General features: G+C 56.9%; 3 protein-coding genes across 4 annotated transcripts in view; 1 reads left to right on the top strand and 2 right to left on the bottom strand.

Moving 5' to 3' along the window:
• LOC104324369 (uncharacterized) overlaps window positions 1-23,354 on the bottom strand; it is a 41,391-nt gene that overhangs the window by 5,010 nt on the left and 13,027 nt on the right. Inside the window, 12 exon segments of the mRNA XM_069773862.1 lie at window positions 405-479; window positions 855-982; window positions 1,947-2,193; window positions 4,169-4,303; window positions 4,947-6,371; window positions 6,652-6,779; window positions 7,737-7,916; window positions 10,261-10,344; window positions 10,601-10,764; window positions 11,305-11,337; window positions 11,404-11,748; window positions 16,379-16,456. Of these exon segments, the coding sequence (XP_069629963.1) occupies window positions 405-479; window positions 855-982; window positions 1,947-2,193; window positions 4,169-4,303; window positions 4,947-6,371; window positions 6,652-6,779; window positions 7,737-7,916; window positions 10,261-10,344; window positions 10,601-10,764; window positions 11,305-11,337; window positions 11,404-11,748; window positions 16,379-16,456 (3,022 nt within the window).
• LOC104312895 (zinc finger protein 271) lies at window positions 8,049-23,283 on the top strand. 2 transcript variants are annotated; one of them, XM_069774030.1, is made up of 4 exons: window positions 8,049-8,102; window positions 8,865-8,963; window positions 9,238-9,312; window positions 9,513-15,179. In XM_069774030.1, exons 2-4 carry the CDS (start codon window positions 8,930-8,932, stop codon window positions 11,705-11,707), a joined length of 2,304 nt encoding a protein of 767 aa, XP_069630131.1. In that variant the 5' UTR covers window positions 8,049-8,102; window positions 8,865-8,929; the 3' UTR covers window positions 11,708-15,179. The 2 variants fall into 2 exon arrangements, with proteins under 2 accessions (XP_069630131.1, XP_069630132.1); XM_069774031.1 differs by lacking the exons at window positions 8,049-8,102; window positions 8,865-8,963; window positions 9,238-9,312; window positions 9,513-15,179 and adding exons at window positions 20,109-20,172; window positions 20,814-20,997; window positions 21,191-23,283.
• LOC104324260 (zinc finger protein 436) lies at window positions 16,958-19,824 on the bottom strand. Its single transcript, XM_009928348.2, has 2 exons — window positions 19,745-19,824; window positions 16,958-19,337 (listed from the first exon to the last, which is right to left on the bottom strand). Exons 1-2 carry the CDS (start codon window positions 19,755-19,757, stop codon window positions 18,424-18,426), a joined length of 927 nt encoding a protein of 308 aa, XP_009926650.2. The 5' UTR covers window positions 19,758-19,824; the 3' UTR covers window positions 16,958-18,423.

The following is a 23,354-nucleotide window of genomic DNA, read 5'->3' as shown; positions in this document are numbered from 1 at the left end:
GTCCCCAAAACCTAAGGGATTCACTCAAATTTGGGTGTCCCCCAAAACATAAGGGATTCATTCAAATTTGGGGAATCCCCAAAACCTAGGGAATACACCCACTTTTGGGGGTCCCCATAAACTTAAGTAATTCACCCAAATATGAGGAGTCCCCCAAAACCTAAGGAGTTCACCCAAATTTGGAGAGTTCCCAAAACCTAAAGAATTCACTCAAATTTGGGGGGGGTCCCAAAAAACCCTAAGGAATTCACCCAGTTTTGGGGATCCCTCAAAACCCAAGGGATTCACCCAAATTTGGGGGGGGTCTCCAAAAACCTAAGGAATTCACCGAACTTTGGAGGTCCCTAAAAACCCCAGGAATTCACCCAAAATTTGGGGGATCCCCCCTGAACCCCAAGACTTACCCGACACCAGCCCCCGCCTCCGGTGGGATTCGGCGAAGGCGGTGATGCGCGGCCAACTGATGGCGATCTCCTCCGCTGCCGGGAAGAAGGTTGGTCTCCTCAGGCGCCCAGACACCCCGGTGATGGGCTCCATCCCCCCTCATTTCCCCCCACCCCCCCACCCAGCAAGAAGCCCTCTATTTTGGGGTGAAATGCTCCATGTTTGGGCAAAATGTGCTTCCACCAGCTGCAATTCACCACGGTGAGGGAAACTGAGGCAGCATGGGGTACCCAGCCCCCTGAAAACCCACCCTGAGTCCATGGGATGCTCGTGGCCCCCCCACATGGCAGTGTGCCGGGGCAGCGGAGTCCCCAACCTACACATGAGGTGACAATGGTGCTGGGGACCCCCAAAACGACACCCCCCACCCCCAAAACTGGGACATCCCAGGGTCCCTCCATGCCCCTTACCCAAGGAAATCACATTCTCGTAGTTCTCCTGCATGGTGGCCCCGAAAAATGGGGGGACAGGGGGTCCCGGGTGGGACAGGGGGGTGTCCCAGGTGGGTGGCGTCACCCCACAACCAAAAGTCCAGTCCCTGCAACAGCAAGAGACCCCACCCCCTCCTTGTTAGCACCCCAATACCCCCCAACCCCCTTTTCTGGGGGGGGCTGTGGGGAAGGAAGGGGGGGGGCTATGTGTGTCTCCCCCCTTGCTCCCCAAATTTTCCAGGGCTGTGCACCCCGATCCCCAGGGTATCCGGAGCTGTGTGCCCTGTGCTAAAGTGTGCCCACTTTTTTGGGGTACCCGGGGGGGGGCTTCCCTGCTCTTTGGGGTCCTCAGCAGCTGTTCACCCACTTTTTGGGGTGCCCAGGGGATGATACCTGCTCTTTGGGGTGCCCAGGGGCTGCACCTCCACTTTTTGGGGTGCCCAGGGGATGATACCTGCTCTTTGGGTTGCCCAGGGGCTTCACCCCCACTTTTTGGGGTGCCCAGGGGATGATACCCGCTCTTTGGGGTGCTCAGGAGCTGCACCCCCAGTTTTGGGGCGCCCAGGGGATGATACCTGCTCTTTGGGTTGCCCAGGAGCTTCACCCCCACTTTTTGGGGTGCCCAGGGGATGATACCTGCTCTTTGGGGTGCTCAGGAGCTGCACCCCCAGTTTTGGGGCGCCCAGGGGATGATACCTGCTCTTTGGGTTGCCCAGGGGCTTCACCCCCACTTTTTGGGGTGCCCAGGGGATGATACCCACTCTTTGGGGTGCTCAGGAGCTGCACCCCCACTTTTTGGGGTGCCCAGGGGATGATACCTGCTCTTTGGGGTGCCCAGGGGCTGCACCCCCACTTTTTGGGGTGCCCAGGGGATGATACCTGCTCTTTGGGATGCCCAGGGGCTGCACCCCCAGTTTTTGGGGTGCCCATGCCCACCCACCGCTGCACCCCCCATCTCCCCCCATCCCCCACCCCAGGACACAAGCCCCCCCCTCCTCCACCCCTGCAGAATTTGGGGCACCCAGCGCGGGGGGGTGAGTGGGCGTGGGTATGGGGGGGACCCCCGGTTACCTGCGGCGGGGCGGGGGTGGGTGGGGGGGGTGGGTTGCGGGGGGGGCACAGCCCGGGTTCCCGGGGTTCCCCCCCCGGGCTCCGGGGACTCTCCTCGCCGAGCACCGGTCCCGGTGGAGGCGGCTCCCCGTGTGACCCGGATACAGTGAAGCCGTGGCCGCCCTCCTCCTCCTCCTCCTCCTCCTCCTCCTCCTCCTCCTCCTCCTCCTCCTCCTCCTCCTCCTCCTCCAGCACCAGCCAGGGCCCTCTAGCGGCCCCCGCCTCCGGTTCACCCCCCCCCACCCCCACCCCCACCCCCCCAAGCCCCGAGTCTTCCCCGGAGCCTGGATTCTCCATCCCCACCCCCCCCCGCCACCGAAGTGTGTGTCCCCCCCACCCGCCATGTGAGCTCACCCCTATATTAGACACTGGGGAATCCCCACCGAAGGATGCTGTTAGATGGGGGGGGGCTCGCTTCGCTGCCCCCTGCACCCGTACTCCATCCCATCTCGCTGTGGATGCCTCTAGGGACCCTCTGGGGGGGGGGTGTCAAACATGGGGGTCCGGAGCCTCAAATCCATCAGCCTTCAGAGGTGGGGGCAGATAGACCCCTGGGGGCTAACGCTGTGGCCCCCTTGCCAAGGAGATGCCCCCAAAGATGCCCAACTTGTTACCCAAGAAGATGCTCAAGGAGTTGCCCAAGGAGATGCCCAAGTTGTTTGTGGCCCAAGGAGATGCCAAAGGAGTTGGCCAAGGAGATGCCCAAGGAGTTGCCCAAGGAGATACCCAAGTTGTTTGTTGCCCAAGGAGATGCCAAAGGAGTTGGCCAAGGAGATGCCCAAGGAGTTGCCCAAGGAGATACCCAAGTTGTTTGTTGCCCAAGGAGATGCCAAAGGAGTTGGCTAAGGAGATGCCCAAGGAGTTGCCCAAGGAGATACCCAAGTTGTTTGTTGCCCAAGGAGATGCCCAAGGAGATGGTCAAGGAGTTGCCCAAGGAGATGCCCAAGTTGTTTGTTGCCCAAGGAGATGCCTACATCCCAAGGAAACCGGTGCCCACGTCCCAAGGAAACCGGGAGATGGACTCGCCTTTGAAGCTCAGCCACAGTGGTAGATGCTGGAGACTCCAGACCAGGAAACTCCACACCAGCAGGCAGGATCTGGCAGCACTGGAGGGCAGGGTGCCCTCTGTCCTGGCCACACGTGCAGAGGAGGCAGCTGCTTGCCCGGGGACCCCTAAAAGCTTGAGGGTGCGTGGGGAGATGCCCTCAGGGCAAATCCTCTCTGGACCCAGTGAAGGCAGATCGTCCTCCTTGGAGAACCTCCCTGGACCCAATGAAGGCAGAAGATCTCCCTCCTTGGAGATCAACCCAGTACCCAATGAGGGAAGAGAATCTCCCTCCTTGGAGATCCTCTCTTGACCAAATGAAGGTCTCTAGACCCAATGAAGGCAGACGGTCTTCCTCCCTGGAGATCCTCCTGGACCCAATGAAGGCAGAGGGGTTTGAGGGGTTTGGGGTTGGGTGTATTTGAGACAACCCAGCCAGCATCGACATGGGACATTGCTGGGAAGGGGCAACGAGTGGGGCATTCTGGGAGGGACACCACAGGTCAGGGACACACATAGCCCCAACTTTCACCTCCTGGCAGGCAACTCATCATCACCACCACTCAACCATGGACCATGAACCGATGCAGGCTGCCAGGCTGGTTGAGTTTCCCCGGGATGGGGGGGTTATTTTTGGACACCCCACCCAAGATGACCCCCAAACCTCTGGTTTTCCACACGGAAAGAGCTGGGATTCGCAGCTCCTCCAAGGAGAAGCAGAAGCCACCTGCTGGGTTTTGCACTAGTCTATTTTTATTCACAATACAAACACAGCTCCTGCTCATCTTGGGAAGAGACAGACCAGGCAGCCGGCACGACCGCGACCTCAAAAATGCCAGGAAATCCCTGGATTTGTGTCCTGATCCCATCCCTGAGGTTCACTCCAAGGGTTCAGCTCTTTTCAGCTGGGAAATACCTGCAGGTAACGCTCCCCGTGATCGCCTGGGGGTTTCTTTCCAGCCATGGGCAGTGCTACCTCCTCCCCACCTCCTCCCCATTACTGATGGGTTCCCACCATGAGCCCCCTTTGCATGGTGGGGGATTGATCAACCCAAGAACAGCCATGAGCATCCCCACGCTGGCTTGGGGACAAACATTCCCTTGTCCCAGCTCCTGTCCCCAACAGCCTCCAGCTCACCCCAACACGTTGGGTTCCTCCAACCGCAGGTGGGCTCCCGCTGAATAAATACAATAAATACATTAAATAAACCACTCAACGCTGGGTCCGCAACGAAGCATTGCTGGCGGCCAAACCGCGGCACGTGGCTGGGAGCTGCTGGGAACGGACACCCAGGCTTTTCTCAACAACAAAGCCACAAAATGGGGATATTTTGCCCCAAATGGTGTCATTTGGTAGATGGCATCATCATGCCCCAAGTGCAGCTGGGAGGGCTCAGGCTTTGGGTGTTGGTCAAGGCTGGCAGCATGGGGAAGGTGGGATGGTCAAGGGATGAAGCCACCACAGATATTTTGGGGTCTCTCTGAGTTGGACAAGGAGCCGGTGGGATCTCCAGCACCCCTAACCCCATCTCCTTCCCCTCCGCACCTCCCCAGCCGCTCGGCACCATCTCCCCATCACCCATGGAGGTGGTTTCTCCTGGACTACGCATGGAGGAGCACAGTTGGGATGTCCTGATGTCTGTTAGCAGGATTAGGTCTGATTTTCTGGAGGGCCCCCCCCCAAATCCCACTCAGCCCCCAGCCCCATCTCCATCCTCCCCTATCTACCCTACCTTCCTACTCTACCCTACAAAAACTACGTCCTCGGGGCCGGGGTTGGTGCCACCGGGGGACATCACCGGCTTGGAAGCACCCATCACACATGGGGGCTACCCGAGGCACCCCACGGCAGTGGTGGGGGGAGAGGAGCCACCCGGGGGGTCAACCCTCTGTCCCCCCCTCCCTGTCCCCCGGTTAACAGGGCGTAAGCTCATCCGGCGGCTCCTCCGGCGGTTCTTCCTCGCCGTGGCTACGGAGATGACGGTGAAGATGAGAACTGACGCCGAAACGCCGTCCACACTGTGGGCAAGGGAAAGGCTTCTCACCGGCATGTGCCCGTCGGTGCTTAGCCAACGCTGAACCATCAGCAAACGCCTTGCCGCAATCGGGACAGGCGTGCCGGGGACCGGCGTGAGCCCGTTGGTGCTTATGGAAGTGTAGGGTGCTGTTGAAGCTCTTCCCGCAATCAGCACAGATGTGGGGTTGCCCGCCAGCATGGGTACGTTGATGCCGGTAGAGATGGGAGGTCCGGCCGAAACGTTTGCCACAGTCCCCGCATTGGTAGGGTCGTTCGCCAGTATGGATACGTTGATGTCGTTCCCAATGAGAGCTCCAGGAAAAACTCTTCCCGCAATCACCGCAACGGTACGGTTTCTCACCGCCACCGTGGAGGCTACGCCGATGCCGGGCATATTGGGCGCGGGCGCCGAAGGCTTTACCACACTCTTCGCAACGGAAAGGACCATCACCCAGATGAAGGCGTTGGTGTTTGACCAATGCCGGCCCATCACCAAAACTCTTCCGGCATAGGGTGCACTTGTAGGGTCGTTGGCCGGTGTGGGTACGTTGGTGCCGGTCAAAATGGAGGGTGCTACCAAAACTACGCCCGCAATAAGTGCAGATGTAAGAGCGACCGCCGGCATGGGTGCGTTGGTGCCGGTAGAGGTGAGAGCTACGGCTAAAACGCTTACCGCATTCAGGGCACTGGTAGGGCTTCTCACCAGTATGGACACGTTGGTGACGGTCAAAATGGGAGCTCCAACTGAAGCTCTTACCGCAGTGACTGCATTGGAAGGGCAACCGACCGGTGTGCAACCGTTGGTGGGTCACCAGCTCCTTGTTACGGCGAAAACTCTTCCCGCACTCCTCGCATTTATACGGCAATCCACGGGGACGTGCCGGTGGAGCCGGTGGACCTGGCCGTTCGGCAGCATGAGCCCGTTGATGCCGGTAGAGGTTGGAGCTGACGTTGAAGCTCTTACCGCAATGGAGGCAGAGGAAGGGTTTCTCACCGGTGTGGGTCCGCCGGTGTTTGCTGAAGTGGGAGCTGCAGCTGAAGCTCTTGCCGCATTCCCCGCACTCATAACTCTTCTGCAACACAATGATGCTCTTGAAGTTGGAGAAGGTGCCAGCTCCTGCTCCGGTTTTACTGCCGCGCCGACCTCCTGCCGCGCCAGGAGAGTCGATCTGCTGGACCACGGTCCAACGCAGGGTTTCCCGTGCCGGGCTCCGTTCGCCCGGTGAACCCTCTTCAGGGTGACCCAACAAGGCGGCCGTATCCATCTCTACGATCTCGGGATCGCCTGCTGTCTGGGGGTCTGTCTCAGGGTCGCTCGGTGTCCCTGGGACAGCGGAAGGGGGGCAGAGGGGGGTCAATCCCGGGGGGGTGGGGCTAATGGGGATGGAGACCCCCTTCCCGTGGGACAATCAAGGGGGCTGGGCTGGTGCACCCCGTAACTTTGAGCTTCTTGGCACGTCTTTGGTACAGAGACCGAGGACATGGATTCCGTTTGGGGGACACACCACGGGATCCGGGTGCCCGTGGGGGGGTCTCCATCCCTTTCCCAAAGCTGAAGCGCAATGAGGACACCCCCCACACCCCACCCCATCCTCAACACTTACTCTGCATCACCGGGGGGTTGTAGGCATCCTCCTCCCCGCTACCCCCAAAAAGCACCGTCTGCTCCGGCTCCGCAGCCCCCCAGGTATCCATCACCCGTTCCCACACCTTGGCCGGTGACACGGGGATTCTGGAAAGCCGAGAGCACCCCGTCACCATCCCGCAGCCCCCCTGCCCTGCAAAAGCATCGCCAAGGTCTCGATGAAGTTTGGGGTTCAGCAGGATGGTGGGTGCACCCCTCCTGCATGGCGGGTCCTGGTGCCTGGCATGGGGAAGTGTTTCGAGGTCCTGGTTTGTGGCGTGTCCCTGTGCCCCATGGGTGACACCAGCAGAGGGGGGGGACACCAGATGCCAACGGGGGGTGGCAGGTCCTGGCGCTTGGTGGGTGACACTGGATGCCGGTGTAGGACCACGTTGGGCACCCCAGGACCAGGGTGAGATGGAAGAGACCCCCCGGTCCCCCAGCCCCTCTGCCCCACTGGGTCTATATGGGATGAAGGGACCCGCCCCGGTCCCCCAACCCCACTCCCCCCCGGGTCTATATGGGATGGAGAGGACCCCCCCCGGTCCCCCAATCCCCACTGGGTCTATATGGGATGGACAGGACCCCCCCAGCCCCACTCCCCCTCGGGTCTATATGGGATGGACAGGACCCCCCCAGCCCCCCAGCCCCACTCCCCCTCGGGTCTATATGGGATGGACAGGACCCCCCCAGCCCCACTCCCTCCCGGGTCTATATGGGATGGACAGGACCCCCCCAGCCCCCCAGCCCCACTCCCCCCCGGGTCTATATGGGATGGACGGTACCCCCGCCGGTCCCCCAATCCCCCCCGGGTCTATATGGGACGGAGGGTACCCCCGCCTGGTCCCCCACTGCCCCCCGGGTCTATATGGGATGGAGGGGACCCCCCCGGCCTCCCATCCCCTCTCCCCCCCGGGGATGGAGGGCCCCCCCCATCCCCTCTCCCCCCCCTCTCCCCCGACCGGGGACAAAGCCGGGCGGCGCCAGCAGCGTCCCCCATCCCCGGGGGGGGCCGTGTGTGCTGGTGCTGGTGGTGCTGGTGATGGGGGGGGCCCTCTTCTTTACCTGCCACCCGGGGAGAAGGGGCGAGGGGGGGGCACACCCCCGGCGACAACGCGACCCCCGACGACCACAAAGGCGACTCCGGTGACTCCGTTCGTTTCGGTCCCGGTGGCTTCAGCTCGTGGCCGTGTCTGTGTCCCCCCCCACTCCTCCTCCTCCTCCTCCCCGTGTCCCCCCCCCTTCCTGTCCGCCCCCCCCCGGTCCCGGTTGCTCCATCCCCTTCCTGTGTGTCCGGACTCACCGAGCCGGCGTGCAACAGCCCCGGCGCCGCCCCCCCCCCCAAACCTCGGCTCTTCCCCCCCCCTCCCCTTTCCCCAATTCCCCCCCCACACACGTTGCTTCATCGCCTCCGCATCCCTCCGGTACCAGGTAACGGGGGAGACCCCCGGGGATTTTGGGGGGGGGGACGACACACACGACCCCACCCGGCCGCACCCCCCGACGGGCCCCCCCCAACCGTGGGGAGATGGGGGGGGTCGTTCCCCATCATCCCCTCGCCCACCCCCCCCTTCTATTTTACCCCCCCCCGCCTTCACCCCGTTCGGCTTTTCACACCCCCCTTCCCCTCGCATCCAACCGCGTCGTGTTTTCAGCCCCCCCCCGCACCCGCCTCCGTTATATTTTCATTTAACACCCCCCCGCACCCACCTCCGCTGTATCCCCCCCCGCCTCCCCCATTTCTCCCCTCTTTGCATTCAACCGCGATTTTCATTTTCCCTCCAGCCCTGTTGCATTTTAAACCCCCCCATTACATTTCCGTGCCCCCCCCCCTTTAATTTCCACCCCTTTGGCTTCACCTCGGTTGCATTTAACCCCCCCATCCCCATCCCCGCTCCCTGGGGTCACCCCAACCCTTATTTAAGTGGCCCCCAACCTTCCGGGGGGGCATCTGGGGGGGGTCCCTTCCCACAGGGTAGATGCTTTGGGGTGAAGCACCCTAAAACACCCGGGGGGGGGTGTCATACCCCAGCACCCATCGCCACCCAGCCATGACACCCCCAGGGTGATGCGGGGACCCCTTGTATGGTCCCTACATCCAGCCAGACATGGGGGGGAGGTGCTCAATTTGGGGGGGGGGGTCCCCCAGCACCGTGGACCCCAATACCTGAACCGGAGCCATTTGCATTGCAGGGACCGGTGACATCCCCCCCTCAAAACGTGCCAGCACCGGGACGAGCCTGGACCACTGGGACAAGATGCAGGAGAGCTACGAGAGCGTCATCTCCCTGGGTGAGGCTCTTAATTTCCCCTAATTTCTCCCTAATTTATTATTACTCAAGAAGACTAAAATTAAATTAATTGGCCTTCATTAGTGGCTGAATTCATAAGTGTAAAACCACCAAAATCGCCAGGACTGAGCTTAAATAGAGCCTGGGGGGGTTTCAACTGGCACCACATTTCCAACCGCAGCTTTATGCCTCTGGTGTCCTTGGCCATCCCCATCCTGGCGTTACAATTTTTGGGGTGGAAAGAGCTATAACCAGTATCTAACTGTCTCCCCTAGCTGAGGAAATCGCCATCAGTTGGCCACGGATCACCGCCTTTGCCGAATCACACCGAAGGAGGGGGTTGGTGTCCGGTAAGTCACCAATCGTGCTGCTGGTTGGCGCTGGTGATGACCAGGAGCATGTTTTGGAAGCCCCAAAACCATGGGTTGATGGGTGCAGGAGATGGGAAAGCAATCAGATACGGCTGCCGCGATCCTGGGAGGGATGTGGGCAGCCAACTGGTGGGTTTTCAGTGGTGGGGCCGGATCCTCAGCTCCTTTTTTCCCTGTAGACGATGGGTTGTTGAGTGAGAACGAAGAGGAAGACCCGCCACCAGGTGAGCTGGAGAAGGTGGACGCCGAGGGGACGCCAGCAGGAAAGCCCAAGGGGACCAGCCCCACCAATGCGGAGGGGACAAAACCCAGTGATGGTCCCCAAAAAACAGAGAACCAGCCCAGAAAGACACCAGGCAAGCGACAGAGTAAATCAGGCCACCGAGGCTTCAAGAAATTCCCCCCGCGGAGTTTGCTCAGCCACAGCCGCTGCCACGACTGCGGCAAAGCTTTGGCTTTTGGTTCAGCCTTCAACAAACGCCGACGAGGGACCGAACGACCCCATAAATGCCCCGAATGTGGGAAATGTTTTCGGCTCAGCTCAACCCTCATCACCCATCAACGCCGGCACGCCGGCGATAAACCCTACAAGTGCCCCGACTGCGGCAAGACCTTCAGCGTTGGCTCGGCGTTCATCCAACATCAACGGGTGCATGCCAGCGCCGGTGCTGGCACAGCACCTTGCCAATGCGGTGTCTGTGGGAAGAGTTTCCCGGCCAGCGCCAGTTTGGTGAAGCACCAAAAATTACACCTGGAGGAAAAACCCTACAAATGTGGGGATTGTGGGAAGGGTTTCAACTGGAATTCACATCTGGAGCGACATCGCCGGATCCACACCGGTGAAAAGCCCTACGCCTGCCCCGAATGTGGTAAAAGCTTCAGTTGGAGCTCCCACCTCGACCGGCATCGCCGTACCCACGCTGTCACCGGCGAACCCGCTTGCCGTTGTGCCGATTGCGGTCGCTGTCCAGCTCCTCGCGGCACTGAAGGCTCCAAAACCCCCGAGAAGCCCTTGCAGTGCGGTGAATGCGGGAAGGGCTTCACCAAGAGCACGGCATTGGCCAAGCACCGGCGCGCTCATGCCGGCGAGAAGCCCTACAAGTGTGGGGAGTGTGGGAAGGGTTTTGGCTTGAACGCCGCGTTGCTGCAGCATCAACGGAGCCATGCTGCTGGCAAACCCTACCAATGCGGTGATTGTGGTAAGAGCTTTGCCTGGAGCTCCCATCTTGACCGGCATCGGCGTATCCATATGGGTGAGAAACCCTACCGTTGCGGGGATTGCGGGAAGAGTTTCTCCCAGAGTTCCCACTTGGAGAGGCACCAACGCGTCCACGCCAGCGCCGAGCAACCCTGCCAGTGCACTGATTGCGGTAAGAGCTTCTTGGCCTCCAACAAGCGCCGGCGGCTGTTGACCGGCACCGGTGAACGACCCTGTAAGTGCACCGATTGTGGCAAGAGCTTTCTTTGGGGTGCCCGTGCCCGACCGGCACCAGAGAGGACCCATAAGTGCAGCGAGTGTGGGAAGAGCTTCACTTACCGGGCAGAGAACGTCAAGCACCAAGGGACACAGACAGGGGAGAAACCCTATACTTGCCCTGAATGCGGGAAGAGCTTCGGGCAAAATTCGGCATTGGTGAAACATCGCCGGATGCATACAGGAGAAAAGCCCTACAAGTGCGGGGATTGCGGGAAAAGCTTCAGCGTCCGCTCCAACCTCATCAAACATCAACGGACCCACCTTGGCGAGAAGCCCTACAAGTGTCCCGATTGCGGGAAGGGTTTCATCCAGAAGTCGGACCTCACCAAGCACCGCCGGATGCATACCGGGGAGAAACCCTACAAGTGCAACGTCTGCGGTAAATGCTTCAGCGTCTCCTCCAACCTTATCAAGCACCAACGCATCCACCTCGGCGAGAAGCCCTACCAATGCTCCGAGTGTGGCAAGAGCTTTATCCAACGGTCCGAGCTCACCATCCACCAGCGCGTCCACACCGGCGAGAAGCCCTACAAGTGTCCCGAGTGCGGCAAGTGCTTCAGCCGTAGCTCCCACCTCAACCGCCACCAACGCACCCATGCCGGGGACAAGCCCAAAGCCACCGCTGCTGCCGCCGCTGCTGCCACCGCTGGCAGCCCCCTGCCACCCTCTGGCGCCTTCTCCAGCACCGCCTTCTCCCCGCCGTTGGGCGGTTCGGCGGCCCCCATCCCCTCGCTGCCCTCCTTCCCTGCCTCCCCCTCGCCCCTGCCCATCCCTTCCCTCTCCAGCCCTGCCCTGGACCTGCCGTGGGCCCTCTCCTTCCCTGCCCGCGCCTTCCCCCACCCCTCCTTCCCCTCGGCCCCCGCCTCGGGGGCCCAGACCTCCTCCCTCATCAACTGAGTGGTGCCCGGCCCTGGCCGCAGCTCCATCCTCCTCCCAACCTCCCCAGACACTCGCCCAACACCCAACCGGTGTTGGCCTCAAAGACCCATTGTTGGGAGGGCTTGTTCCCACCTGGAGCTGTTCAGTTTTGGTGGCTAATTAATGACCTCTCTAATTAGGGGATGAGGCAGCTCCTCCAACCCTGACCGCAGCCCCAGCTCCATCCTCCTCCCAACCTCCCCAGACACTCGCCCAACGCCCAACCGGTTTTGGCCTCAAAGACCCATTGTTGGGAGGGCTTGTTCCCACCTGGAGCTGTTCAGTTTTGGTGGCTAATTAATGACCTCTCTAAGTAGGGGATGAGGCAGCTCCTCCAACCCTGACCACAGTCCCAGCTCCATCCTCCTCCCTACCTCCCCAGCCGCTCACCCAACACGCATTCTTGGTTGGCCTCAAAGCTCCAGTGTTGGGGGGCTTATTCCCACCCAGAGCTGTTCAGTCTTGGTGGCTAATTAATGATCTCACTAATTAGGGGATGGGGAAGTCCCCCTCATGCCGTGGCTCCATCCTCCTCCCACCCTCCCCAGCTGCTCACCCAACACCCATCCTGGGCAGACCTCAAAGCCCCGGTGCTGGGGGACTTATTCCCACCCAGAGCTGTTCAACCTTCATGGCTAATTAATGATCTCGCTGCCGGCATTGGCTGCTCCCCACTGGGGTTCCCCCCAGCTCCACACTGGGACCCCAACCTCCATCCCAGTCCCCCCATTCCCCACCCCACCACTCATCCCAGCATCTTCCGTTGGTGTCCCCCAGAGCATCTTCCCACCTTGCCCCTCTGCTTCCCATTGGATGAAGGTCCACGTCATCACCCCCATCCAGGTACCACCCTCTGCTCCCACCTTGGAACATTTTGGGAGAAAAACCAGCAGAAACGGGGTTTTTCCCATGCCACTGCATCACCTTCTGCCCGCCAGGGAACTGCCATGAGGGACTTGGGGATATTTCCACATCCCTGTCTCCTGCGGCATCTCCCTGAGCTCATCTTATCCCACGTCATTCCTCAGAAATGGAGCCGGTCGGGGTTTTCGTCTTTTATTTTTTATTATTTTTTTCCTTTTGGAAAGAAAATACTGGGGCAAAACCACGCAATTTTGTGACGTCATTTTTCAGGCACTTACTGGAATATTTTGGGGGGTTTTGTTGGTTTTCTTTTTCCACGCGGACTTTGCAAAAACTTTCATGCGTTTGTGGTGGGGGTTTTTTTATTATTATTACTGATTTTCCTGAATTTTTATGTTTGCTTTTGCTCCGTCCCTCAGAGTGGGATTCGGCGCATTTCGGTACTATCAGGAAAAGGCAGCAGCAGTGCTTTTTTTGCTGCCTGAAATCCTGATTTCTCCCATTTCCCAATTTCTCCCCATTACCAGGGGAGCGAGGGCTTCTCGGGGGAAAATAAATGAAGAAAATTTTAAAAATTTAAAGAAAAAAACACTAAAAGAAACAGAAAGGGTTACATGCAAAATATAAAAGCATCAAAAAAAATACAGAAGAAAAATAATTAAGGCTGAGAATGACTTTTTTTCCCTGAAAGAGGATAAAAAGCTGAAATAAGACTTTCGGAAAAGTAAGGAATTGCTGAAATCTCTGGAATTGGGAAGGTTTCAACTGAAAACAGAACAATTCAAGAAGTGTGGAGGTGCTATGGGAAGGACTCGTTGTGTTTATTGAAAAAAATAAAGAAGTTTAAAATATTGGCAAGAGGAACAGGTAGTAATGTAGGTGCAAAAAAAAAGAGGAAAAATATCAAAATATGGAAAAAAATTATAGAAAATGAAAAAGAAGAGGAGGAAAAGAAAGCAAAGGACATATGGAATAGAAAAAAAATTGGCAATAAAAATAGAGAAAGGGATAAAACCAACCATCCTAAAGAAGTACCGGAGCCTGTGTCAGGCAGTGATTGCAGGCAGCGCCGCAGGAAGCGGGAGCCGAGTCGGCGTCGGATGTGGCAGCACCGGGAATTGCTGCCAGACCATTGGATGCAGAAAAAAATAAGAATTTAAAAAAAAAAATAAAATGCCCGGAGTGGAAGGAATAGGCTCTCGGTGTTTGCTCGAGGGTTGTGAAGCTCAGAGGTGCGATGGACGGAGGAAGAGGAGGCACAGTGGGATGCGGGATGCGGCCGTGGGACATGGAGCTGCACCATCCCCTTGCCCGATTAAACAGCCCCTGAGGATTGTCCCCAGCTCCGTGCGACGTGTTTTGGGGACCTGCCTGGCTCCCCGGCCAACCCTGCTGCAAAACCGGGGTGTCACCGATGGCACAACCATGATGCCACTGATGGTAGAACCAGGACATGACAGCTGGCACAACCAGGATGTCACCGGTGGCACAACTGGGATGTCACTGATGGCACAACCATGATGTCACCACTGGCTCAACTGGGATGTCACCAATGGCACAACTGGGATGTCACAACTGGGATGTCACAAATGGCACAACCAGGATGTCACCGATGGCACAACTGAGATGTCATTGCTTGCACAACCAGGGTGTCACCGCTGGCACAACCATGATGTCACCAAGGATGTTAATTCTCTCTTTGCGTCGCAGGGGGACCCTTCGGATACCCCCACTGGGTTTGGGTCCCCAATCCCCTCCAAGGGGCTGCCTTGAAGGCAGCACCAGCTCCACTTTGGGGGAAGAAACTTGTTTGAAGGAGCCCCAAAATCTCATGTTCTTGCCTCAGTTTTGGCCGGTGGTCAACAGGAGCTGCTGTTGGGGATGGCTTTTGACACCCACCTCCAAATCACCCCAGCAATGCACTAATTATGCATTAATGAGTGCACTAATTACATGCTCCCATGCAGATGCTGCCCTGCCTTGGGGCTCTCCGGCCAATTTGGGCCAAATTAGCCCAAAATCAAGGGCATGGTGAGATGATGTGGCTTGGTGGCTTGGTCACCTCTCCAATGCTGGGCTCTGTGGATGGGGTCACCAAGGGGGGGGACGACAAAGAAACCCCCTCCCCATCACCCCACAGAGCCCAGGACCTTGCAAATGGAAAGCGGGGAAGCGGGAGGAAGAGGAGGGACGGGGATGAAGTCAAGAACTTCCCCCGGGGTTCAAATAATTGAATTATTTTAGGAGGACACAGTGACCATGCCATGGGGCGCAGGATCCTAAATGAAGCCACAAGGGACAAAATTCACCCCAAAAAGATCATGGAGGGCTTCAGAGAGGATATTTTTGGGGAAAAAACCCACACTGAACTGCAATTTAAGTGAAATTTATATATTTTCTGGTGTTGTCCGTGCTTCCGAAACCGGCGTGGACGTGTCGCTGTGCTGCTTGTCAACGGTCCCCTCCATGTCTGCTTTTGGGGACTGCCTCGCCTCGTCACCGCAGCTTGCGTCTTTTTTTTTTTTTTTTTTTTTTTTTTGGAGTCGCTTTCTTTCCATGAGTAGTAATAAATTAGAGCCTAGCTACCCTGGCGGTGCTGCAGTCCTTTCCCTTGGTGTGCTGAAAAGTGGTTGTTCCTCTTCCATTTGCTTTCAAGGGCTTCAAACCACATCCAGATCCAATTTTCCAAGGATTTTTTTTCCCCTTTTTCCCTTTGGTTGGCTTTCCAGTTGGGTTGCCCCATTTGAAGCCTAGTTGCAACTCATCCTGCAGTTAAAAACGTGCATTTTCCAGTGCAAGATTCCCATGAATCCAGTAAAAATGTGTCAGGATGGAGGAAAGTGTTGAGCCTTCACCAGCTGAATCCTTCAGTTGTGGACAGCCAAGAACATGGTGGCACCAAAACCACCTTTTTAACCCCAAAAGGCCACTCCACTTGGACCATGGGGGAGGGTTGGGTCTCAGCATGTCCCTAGGGCTGCTCCAAACATCTGCCGTTGAACCCCCAGGTGAAGAAATTAAATTAAACTCCTTGAAGGCTCCAAGGGTCACCGCCAGTCATGGCCACATCTCACCCACCCAAGCGAGGAGCAAGCCCATGGGGCAGATCAGCAGGGTCCACGGCCATGTGTGGATGCTACTCCAAGAAGTCCTGCAGAAGGACCAAAATTCCCAGGGCTGGGCTTAAACAGAGCCCCTGCGCCGTGGGCAGAGGGTGGTGGGGTTCCCAGGTGGGGATGATCGGGGTTGTTAATGACCATTAGTACCTTCAGCCTCCAAAATGGTTTTTAGGGTGGCTCTGCAGCACATCTCCAAGGGGTTCAGGATGTCTCCAATGGAGTTCAGCATGTCTTGAAGAAGCTTAGCATGTCTTGAAAGGGTTAGGCACATCTCCAAGGGGTTCAGCTCATCTCCAAGGGGTTCAGGACACCTCCAAAGGGGTCCAGCATGTCTTGAAGGAGCTCAGAATGTCTTAAAGGGCTTCAGCACATCTTGAAGGGTTTCAGGATGTCTCCAATGGGGTTCAGCATGCCTTGAAGGGGTTCAGCACATTTCCAAAGGGGTTCAGGATGTTTCCAAAGGGGTACAGCGCATCTCAAAGGAGCTCAGCATGTCCTGAAGGGGTTCAGCATGTCTTGAAGGGGTTCAGCACATCTTGAAGGGGTTCAGCACAAGCTCAGCATGTCTCCAAAGGGTTCAGCATACCTTGAAGGGGTGCAGCACATCTCAAAGGGGTTCAGAACATCTCCAAAGGGGTTCAGCACATTTCCAAGGGATTCAGCACACCTTGAAGAGGTTCACCACATCTCCAAGGGTCTTGGCCACTTCCCGGGGAGATGCAGGCAGCGCCAGCACCTCGGGGGACTTAATCGGGGAGGAAGAGCAGACCCCCTCCCACCCCATGGATTGGGGGAAGGCAGAGCACCCCGAGTCAAGTGTCAGCCCCCCAACTCTGGGGCACGCTGCTTCCTCAGCCACTATCCCTGTGCCCACCCCAGGGACAAGGAGCCAGTGCCAGCCCTGTCACCACCCCACAGCTCTGCCATGGGGCAGAGACACCCCCCTGGGCACAACCCTATTTTGGGGTCCAACCCAGGGACCTCCCCCAAGCCCTCCTGGACTTGGCTCCGCTGGAGCAGAAGGTTCTGAGGAAACATCTGCAGGGGGCACGGTGCCAGGAGGGGAACAGGGTGGGGTCTTTATTTTTAGATGGATATTAAATTTCTGTTGTCTTAATTAAATTGCTGCCAGGGTTGGGGAGGGGAAGGGGCCTGCGTAGAATATGTATATATTCGTACTTCTATTTGGGAAAGGTTTTAATGAATAACTGTCTTAATAAATGCATAAAAAGAATATTTAAACGTAATTGTGGTGGCCATGCTATGGGATAGTTATAAAAATGGAAAAAACCTGAATAAATCTGAAGTCTTAATCTGGGAAAAAAGAGGATGAAGAGGAGTATGGGGGAGCAACATTAAACCACAAGAGGCTTCCTGTACAGCAGAGCATGAAAGCAGGTCTTTGGTGAGCAAAAGGCAGTGCTGCTTCTTTGAATGAATAGTCAATACATGGAAAAAAACCCTTATTTTTTTCATTAAGATGAAAAAAGATCTGAAAAATCTGATGGGTATAAGCAGACAAGTGTGAAAACCTGGCAAGAAAATGGCCATAGAGAATGGTAAAATGGTAAAGTGGCTGTGTCCTGTCCCCTCCGTGGGAGCGAGAGCTGCAAAGGCATTTCTGGCATGCCAAAGATTTGCCTGCAATGTCCTCCCGAACCCAAAGGTTTCACATGGTTTGCTCCCTGAAGGGCAAATGCGACCACTCCACCGAATGCCTAAAATAGCCAGCGAGGTGAAGCTGTGCCGGGGGGGGGGAGAACTCTTGCCCGGGAGCAGCTGCGGATGTTTCTCCTATCTTGGGTTTCTCCACATGACACCAGGACGAGCCGGTCCCTTTGTTCCTTACAGCTCCAGAAAGTCAGATACAACTACGGACTCTCCAAACAACCCAACATCCATATGAACAGGACATCCACACTGCTCCTGAAGCATCGCCTCCATCCCTGCCTCATCTGGCACCACGGAGAAAAGTTTGCCTCTGTCAAGGTGTTGGCTCCGTCAAGGTTTTGGTTCCACCAAACCCTCCCTGCAAGGAACTGTGACATGATTCCCCCTGCTTTGGGATCTTCTGTGTCGCAACTCATCTCATGGATAGAGACCACCAGTCCTTATAACACGTGGACCACCCCATACAGCTGAGATGCACCCTCTCATGAAGGCTGTGGAGACCCTCTTGCCAAGGGAATTACCATCCCCTGCCCCAGGAGAAGACGTAGAGCTCTAGCACACATCATGCCGGTCCTTCATGCATGTGGAGTGGGCCCTTGCACCCCTGGGGTCTGCAGCCAGGTCCTCCCAACAGCTCCAAAACTGGGGGATCTTGCCCCATGTGCCTGCCAACACCACCCAGGACTTGGGGACACCTCACCTTGATGGTCATCACTCAGGACTTTGAGGACTTGATGGCCCCAAAGGCTTAGAGAGCCTGGAAGACCCACCTGGACTTTATTTCTCCCACCTATCCTGGTGGGTCTCCAGGCTTTTTTGGTGGAAACACCATAAGGAATATATCAGACTTGCCACACACACATCTTGGGGTTGAGCACCAGCCCCAAAACCCCACTGAGCTCCTTCTCCCTGCCCAATTTTGGGGTGATCTGTGGGGTGCTGCTACCTGACACCCACCACCATCAAGCCAGAAAAGGTGTCACCTGCTTTCCCCATCCTTGGTGGGAAAGCTGGAGCTCCTCTTCCCACCCCAAAACAGGCTTATGTAAGGACCCGCTGGTGACGGATGAGGGACGAGCTCTCACTGAAGCTCTTCCCGCAGCTCAAGCAGGTGAAGGGCTTCTCCCCCGTGTGGGTCCTCTGGTGCCGGTAGAGATGCGAGAGGCGTCCAAAACCCTTCTCACACTCGGGGCATCTGTAGGGCTTCTCCCCAGTGTGGATACGTTGGTGGGTTATCAGGTTGGAGCTATCGTTGAAGCTCTTCCCGCACTCGGGGCAAGCATAGGGCTTCTCGCCCTTGTGGGTCCTCTGATGGGAGAGGAGGTGGGAATGGAGGCTGAAGGTCTTCCCACACTCGGCACAACTGTAGGGTCTCTCTCCAGTGTGGATCCGGTGGTGCTTGGTCAGGTCCGAGCTGTGGCTGAAGATCTTCCTGCAGTCGGTGCAAGTGTAAGGCTTGTCCCCAGTGTGGGTCTTCTGGTGGATCAGGAGGACAGACCTATAGCTGAAGCTCTTCCCACACTCAGGACATCCATAGGGTCTCTCTCCCGTGTGGACCCGCTGGTGGATGAGGAGGTTGGACCTTTGGTTGAAGCTCTTCCTGCAGTCGGGACAACTGTAGGGTTGCTCGTGGGTGTGGGTACGCTGGTGGGCGATGAGGTGGGAGCTGCGCCCAAAGCTCTTCCCACACTCAGGACAATTATAGGGCTTCTCACTGGTGTGGACTTGCCCGTGGGTGGCCAGGGATGGTCCACAGGGAAAACTTCTCCCACCCTCCCCGCAGATGTCATCTCCAGCAACGGGACCAACTGGCCACATTCGGTCCCCCATCCCACCACCCCTCATCCCCTTCTCCACCCATTTCCCAGCCCCACGTTGTCCCATCCTGGCTTCTCTTCGGTGTGTCTCCATCCTCTCACCATCTCTGCCCTCCTCACCATCCATGGTCCCATCACCTGCAAGGACAGACATGCTGGTGTGGGATCCCAGTGTCCCACCAAGCCCCTGCACGTCCCCAATGGATGAAGGTTTGGAGCCAAGACCCGGAGATGATCCACTCCAACCATCTAGCTCAAGTGAGGTCTTCTAGACCCACGTCCATGTCCTTGAGTATCTCCAAGGATGGACGAGCTCCAGGAAGCCTCTTCCAACCTTCTTCCATCATGGAATAACTCAGGTTGGAAGGGACCCATAAGGATCATCGTGTCTAACTCCTTGCAGGAGGACAGTGCCCAAAAAATAAGCTTTTTTTTTTTTAAGGTTTAAGCAAAATTTCATGGTTTGGGGTTTTTTTTTCTGATTTGTGCCCAGATTTCAAAGGAAAAAAGGGGAAAAAATTAAAAGGAGCTTCATAATTTCCCACCTTTTTCTGCCATCAGGACTTGGTGAAGCTCAAGGGTTTCTTCTTGGGGGGGGGGTGTCCCCCCAAACTTTGGGGACCACCTTCACCCCCAGACTTTGGGGATCACCCCCCTGCTCGCCCCCCCCCCCCACCCGTTTTGGCCCTTTTTTTAACGATGGTACAAAATAATCTGCCTGATTCCCGTAGGAAATTGGGTATTTCCATAGAAAAATAGGGAGACACCCCCCAACACCGCCCTCCAAAAAAAACCAAAACCCATACGGCTTCCCGGTCCAGCGCCCCGGGGATGCTCGGGGGAGGCAGCCGGATGCCTGGATCTCCCCCCCCGCGGTTCCCGGTGCCTGTTGCAGGCCGGGTCGGTGTGGAAGGACACAGGAAAGGGCTGCCCCAGCTCGGAGGAAGAGGAGGAGGAAGGTCGGAGCCGGCAGGTACCGGGGGAAGAACGGGGGGGGCTCCGGGGATGCTCCGCCTGGTCCCGGGGGGATGCCCCGGGGGGATGCCCCGGGGGGATCCGGGGATGCTCGGCTCGGTCCTGGGGATCCTTTTCCCGGTCCCAGGGATGTTCTGCCCGGTCCCGGGGATCCTTTTCCCAGGGATGTTCTGCCCGGTCCCGGGGATCCTTTTCCCAGGGATGTTCTGCCCGGTCCCGGGGATAGTTTTCCCAGTTCCAGGGATGTTCTGCCCGGTCCTGGGGATCCTTTTCCCGGTCCCAGGAATGCTTTCCCCGGTCGCAGGGATGTTCTGCCCGGTCCTGGGGATGCTCTTCCCAGTCCTGGGGATGTTCTGCCCTGTCCCGGGGATGCTTTTCCCATTCCCAGGGATGTTCTACCCGATCCTGGGGATGCTTTTCCCGGTCCCGGGGATGTTCTACCCGATCCTGGGGATCCTTTTCCTGGTCTCAGGGATGTTCCACCCCATCCTGGTAGATCCCAGTCTTGGCATTTCCCTCCCGTTCCTCTCCCAGATTGCTTTAGGAACCGGTGAAAGGGTTCCTAAGCTCTTCCAGGAGGATGCTTTGCTTTTTTAACCATCACACCCAGCTAACACGCAACTGCATTTATCCCTCCAGGATCTGAACAGGGACCGCCCCCCGCCAAGGAACCTCGCATCTTCCTGCTCATCCCTGGATCCCTCCGGGTTGGTGGGTTTTGGGAATCGCAGGGACCAACGGAGGCGTTTGCTGTTTCGGGGGCTGGAGGAGGACGGGATTTCACCAACCATGCAGGAGAACCACGACGCATCGGCCTCACCAGGTGAGCGGGTCCATGTGCCATCCCCCGCTCCATCCCGCAAAACCTATTCAATTCCCCCTTCCCATGGTGCCCCACTCAAGCATCGGGGATCCCTTGCTGCCCCCCCCCCAATCTCCCCATCCCTCGCCATCTCCCTCCCTACCTTCCCAAATCCTCCCATCCCTCCCTGCCCTCATCCCAAATTTCCCTGCAGGCGAGGGACAAGCCAGCGCTGGGATAAGCACAACCACACCGAACTATCAGGAAAATCCCCCGGGAACGGATTCGGCTCATCCCTTTCTCCCTGGAAAGGGGTTCGACACCCTGGAGGACCCAATCCCAAAGGATAAGAGGAGATTTTTATGCACTGAATGCGGGAAGAGTTTCAACCACAGCGCCTACCTCCTCCGCCACCAACGCATCCACTCCGGAGAACGTCCTTATCCCTGTCCAAAATGCGGGAAAACTTTTACCTGGAATTCCCACCTGAATTCCCATCAAAAAACCCATACGGGGGAAAAACCCCATCGTTGTCCCGAATGCCAGAAATGCTTCAGCCGTCGATCCAACCTCCTCCGTCATCAACGCCTGCACGGAGTGGAAATTCCTTATGGGAAAAGCTTGAAGGCTGATCGTATCCTGCATTCCCAGAGCCGCCCAGATGATATTCCCTATATTTGTTCTGAATGCGGGAAATGTTTCAGTGCTCGCTCCAATCTTTTCCGTCATCAACGTATCCATACCGGAGAAAAACCCTATAAATGTCCCGAATGTGGGAAAAGTTTCGGGCAAAGTTCGGATCTCATCCAGCATCATCGAACCCACACCGGAGAAAAACCCTTTTCCTGCTCGTTTTGCGGGAAATCCTTTAATGAACGATCCCATCTTATCCGACATCAAGGTCGGCATACGGGAGAAAAACCCTATAAATGTCCGGAATGTGGGAAAAGCTTCGTACAAAGCTCGGATCTCCTTATCCATAGGCGATCCCATGCCGGCGAGACCCCCTATATGTGCACCGAGTGCGGGAAACGATTTCGGGTCAGTTCCAGCTTGGTACGACATCAAGGATTACATACGGGAGAAAAACCTTATAAATGCGGGGAATGCGGGAAAGGATTCAGCGCTCGATCCGTCCTTGTTATTCATCAACGGCTCCACACGGGAGAACGACCCTACGAGTGTCCAGCTTGCGGGAAACGTTTCGTTCAAAGCTCTAATCTGAGTCGGCATCGACGGATCCATACGGGAGAGAAACCGTATCCCTGTCCGGCTTGCGGGAAGAGGTTCACCGTCCGTTCGAGCTTGGTCAAGCATCAGCGGCTCCATGAGCCACCCCATAACCCCCCCAGGGAGGAGAAAGATTTAGGATGGAGCTCACTTTATGGTGAAAAACAAGTGCAGGAGGAGGAATTGCCCCATAGATGCTCTTGAGCATCACCCCCCCCAAAAAAGGGGGCCTGACCCCAAAAATGTACGTGGATAGAGGGAGAAAATATATTTGTAACTTCAGGATGTGGTCAGCTCGGTAGTGTCATCCCAGATGTCCGTCCCCCCCCCATGCTGGGTGTGTTGGGGTAGGGGGGCAGCAATGGGATCCCCACGTCCCTTGGGGTGATGAGCACCCTACCCCATTGTTTTGGGGTGGGGGGGCCAGCAATGGGACCCCCACATCTCATAGGGTGTCAGCGATGGGATCCCTAAATCCCTTAGGGTGCTGTGAGCTGGCACCCACAGCCACCCCACCATGTTTTGGAGTGGGGGGCACAGGGATGGGACCCCCACATCCCTTGGGGTGATGAGCACCCTACCCCACTGTGATTTTTTTGGGGGGGGGGGAAGGGGGAGGCCAGCAATGGGACCCCTCTGTCCCTTTGGGTGCCACCAGCTCCTTCCCTTCCCAGCCACAAAACACAGGGAACCCCAAATTTAGGGGGTCCCAGTCCCTTGGCCCCCCAGCAAAATCCAGGTGTTGAACCCCCCCCAAATTTTCCCCTATTTCCCCAAAATTTCCTATCTTCCCTCCAATCCTTCAAGCTGGCTCTGAAATGCCAGGTAAAACCCAAGGGGAAGAGCAGCAGTACTTCGTACCCCCCAAAATAGCCTGATGTTACCCCAAAATGCAACCCCCAGTCCGAAGAAAATCCATATTCTTTAAAAATCAAGTAAATGGGCAAATTAAACTGATTCAGATCAACCCCTTGGGGAATGAGAAGGGAATTAAGATACTTAAAAAACAGGTGTAATTTCTTCAGTTGTTAACATGGAAAATTTAGGGCATGAATATTAATGTAACTACTAACAATAGTGATTTTTATTTATGTTTATAATATTTGGGGCTATTGGCTTGGTTTTTCAAGTTTCAGGGATTTGACCCC

Source organism: Haliaeetus albicilla, chromosome 29 (genome assembly GCF_947461875.1).
Source record: "Haliaeetus albicilla chromosome 29, bHalAlb1.1, whole genome shotgun sequence".
Lineage (NCBI taxonomy): Eukaryota > Metazoa > Chordata > Aves > Accipitriformes > Accipitridae > Haliaeetus > Haliaeetus albicilla.
This window is presented reverse-complemented; position numbering and strand designations above follow the sequence as displayed.

Coding starts and splice junctions, on each gene's coding strand:
- LOC104312895 (XM_069774030.1), top strand. CDS start 8,930: ATGCAGGAGAGCTACGAGAGCGTCATCTCCCTGG. Junction 8,964..9,237: donor CGAGAGCGTCATCTCCCTGG/GTGAGGCTCTTA, acceptor TGTCTCCCCTAG/CTGAGGAAATCGCCATCAGT. Junction 9,313..9,512: donor AAGGAGGGGGTTGGTGTCCG/GTAAGTCACCAA, acceptor TTTTCCCTGTAG/ACGATGGGTTGTTGAGTGAG.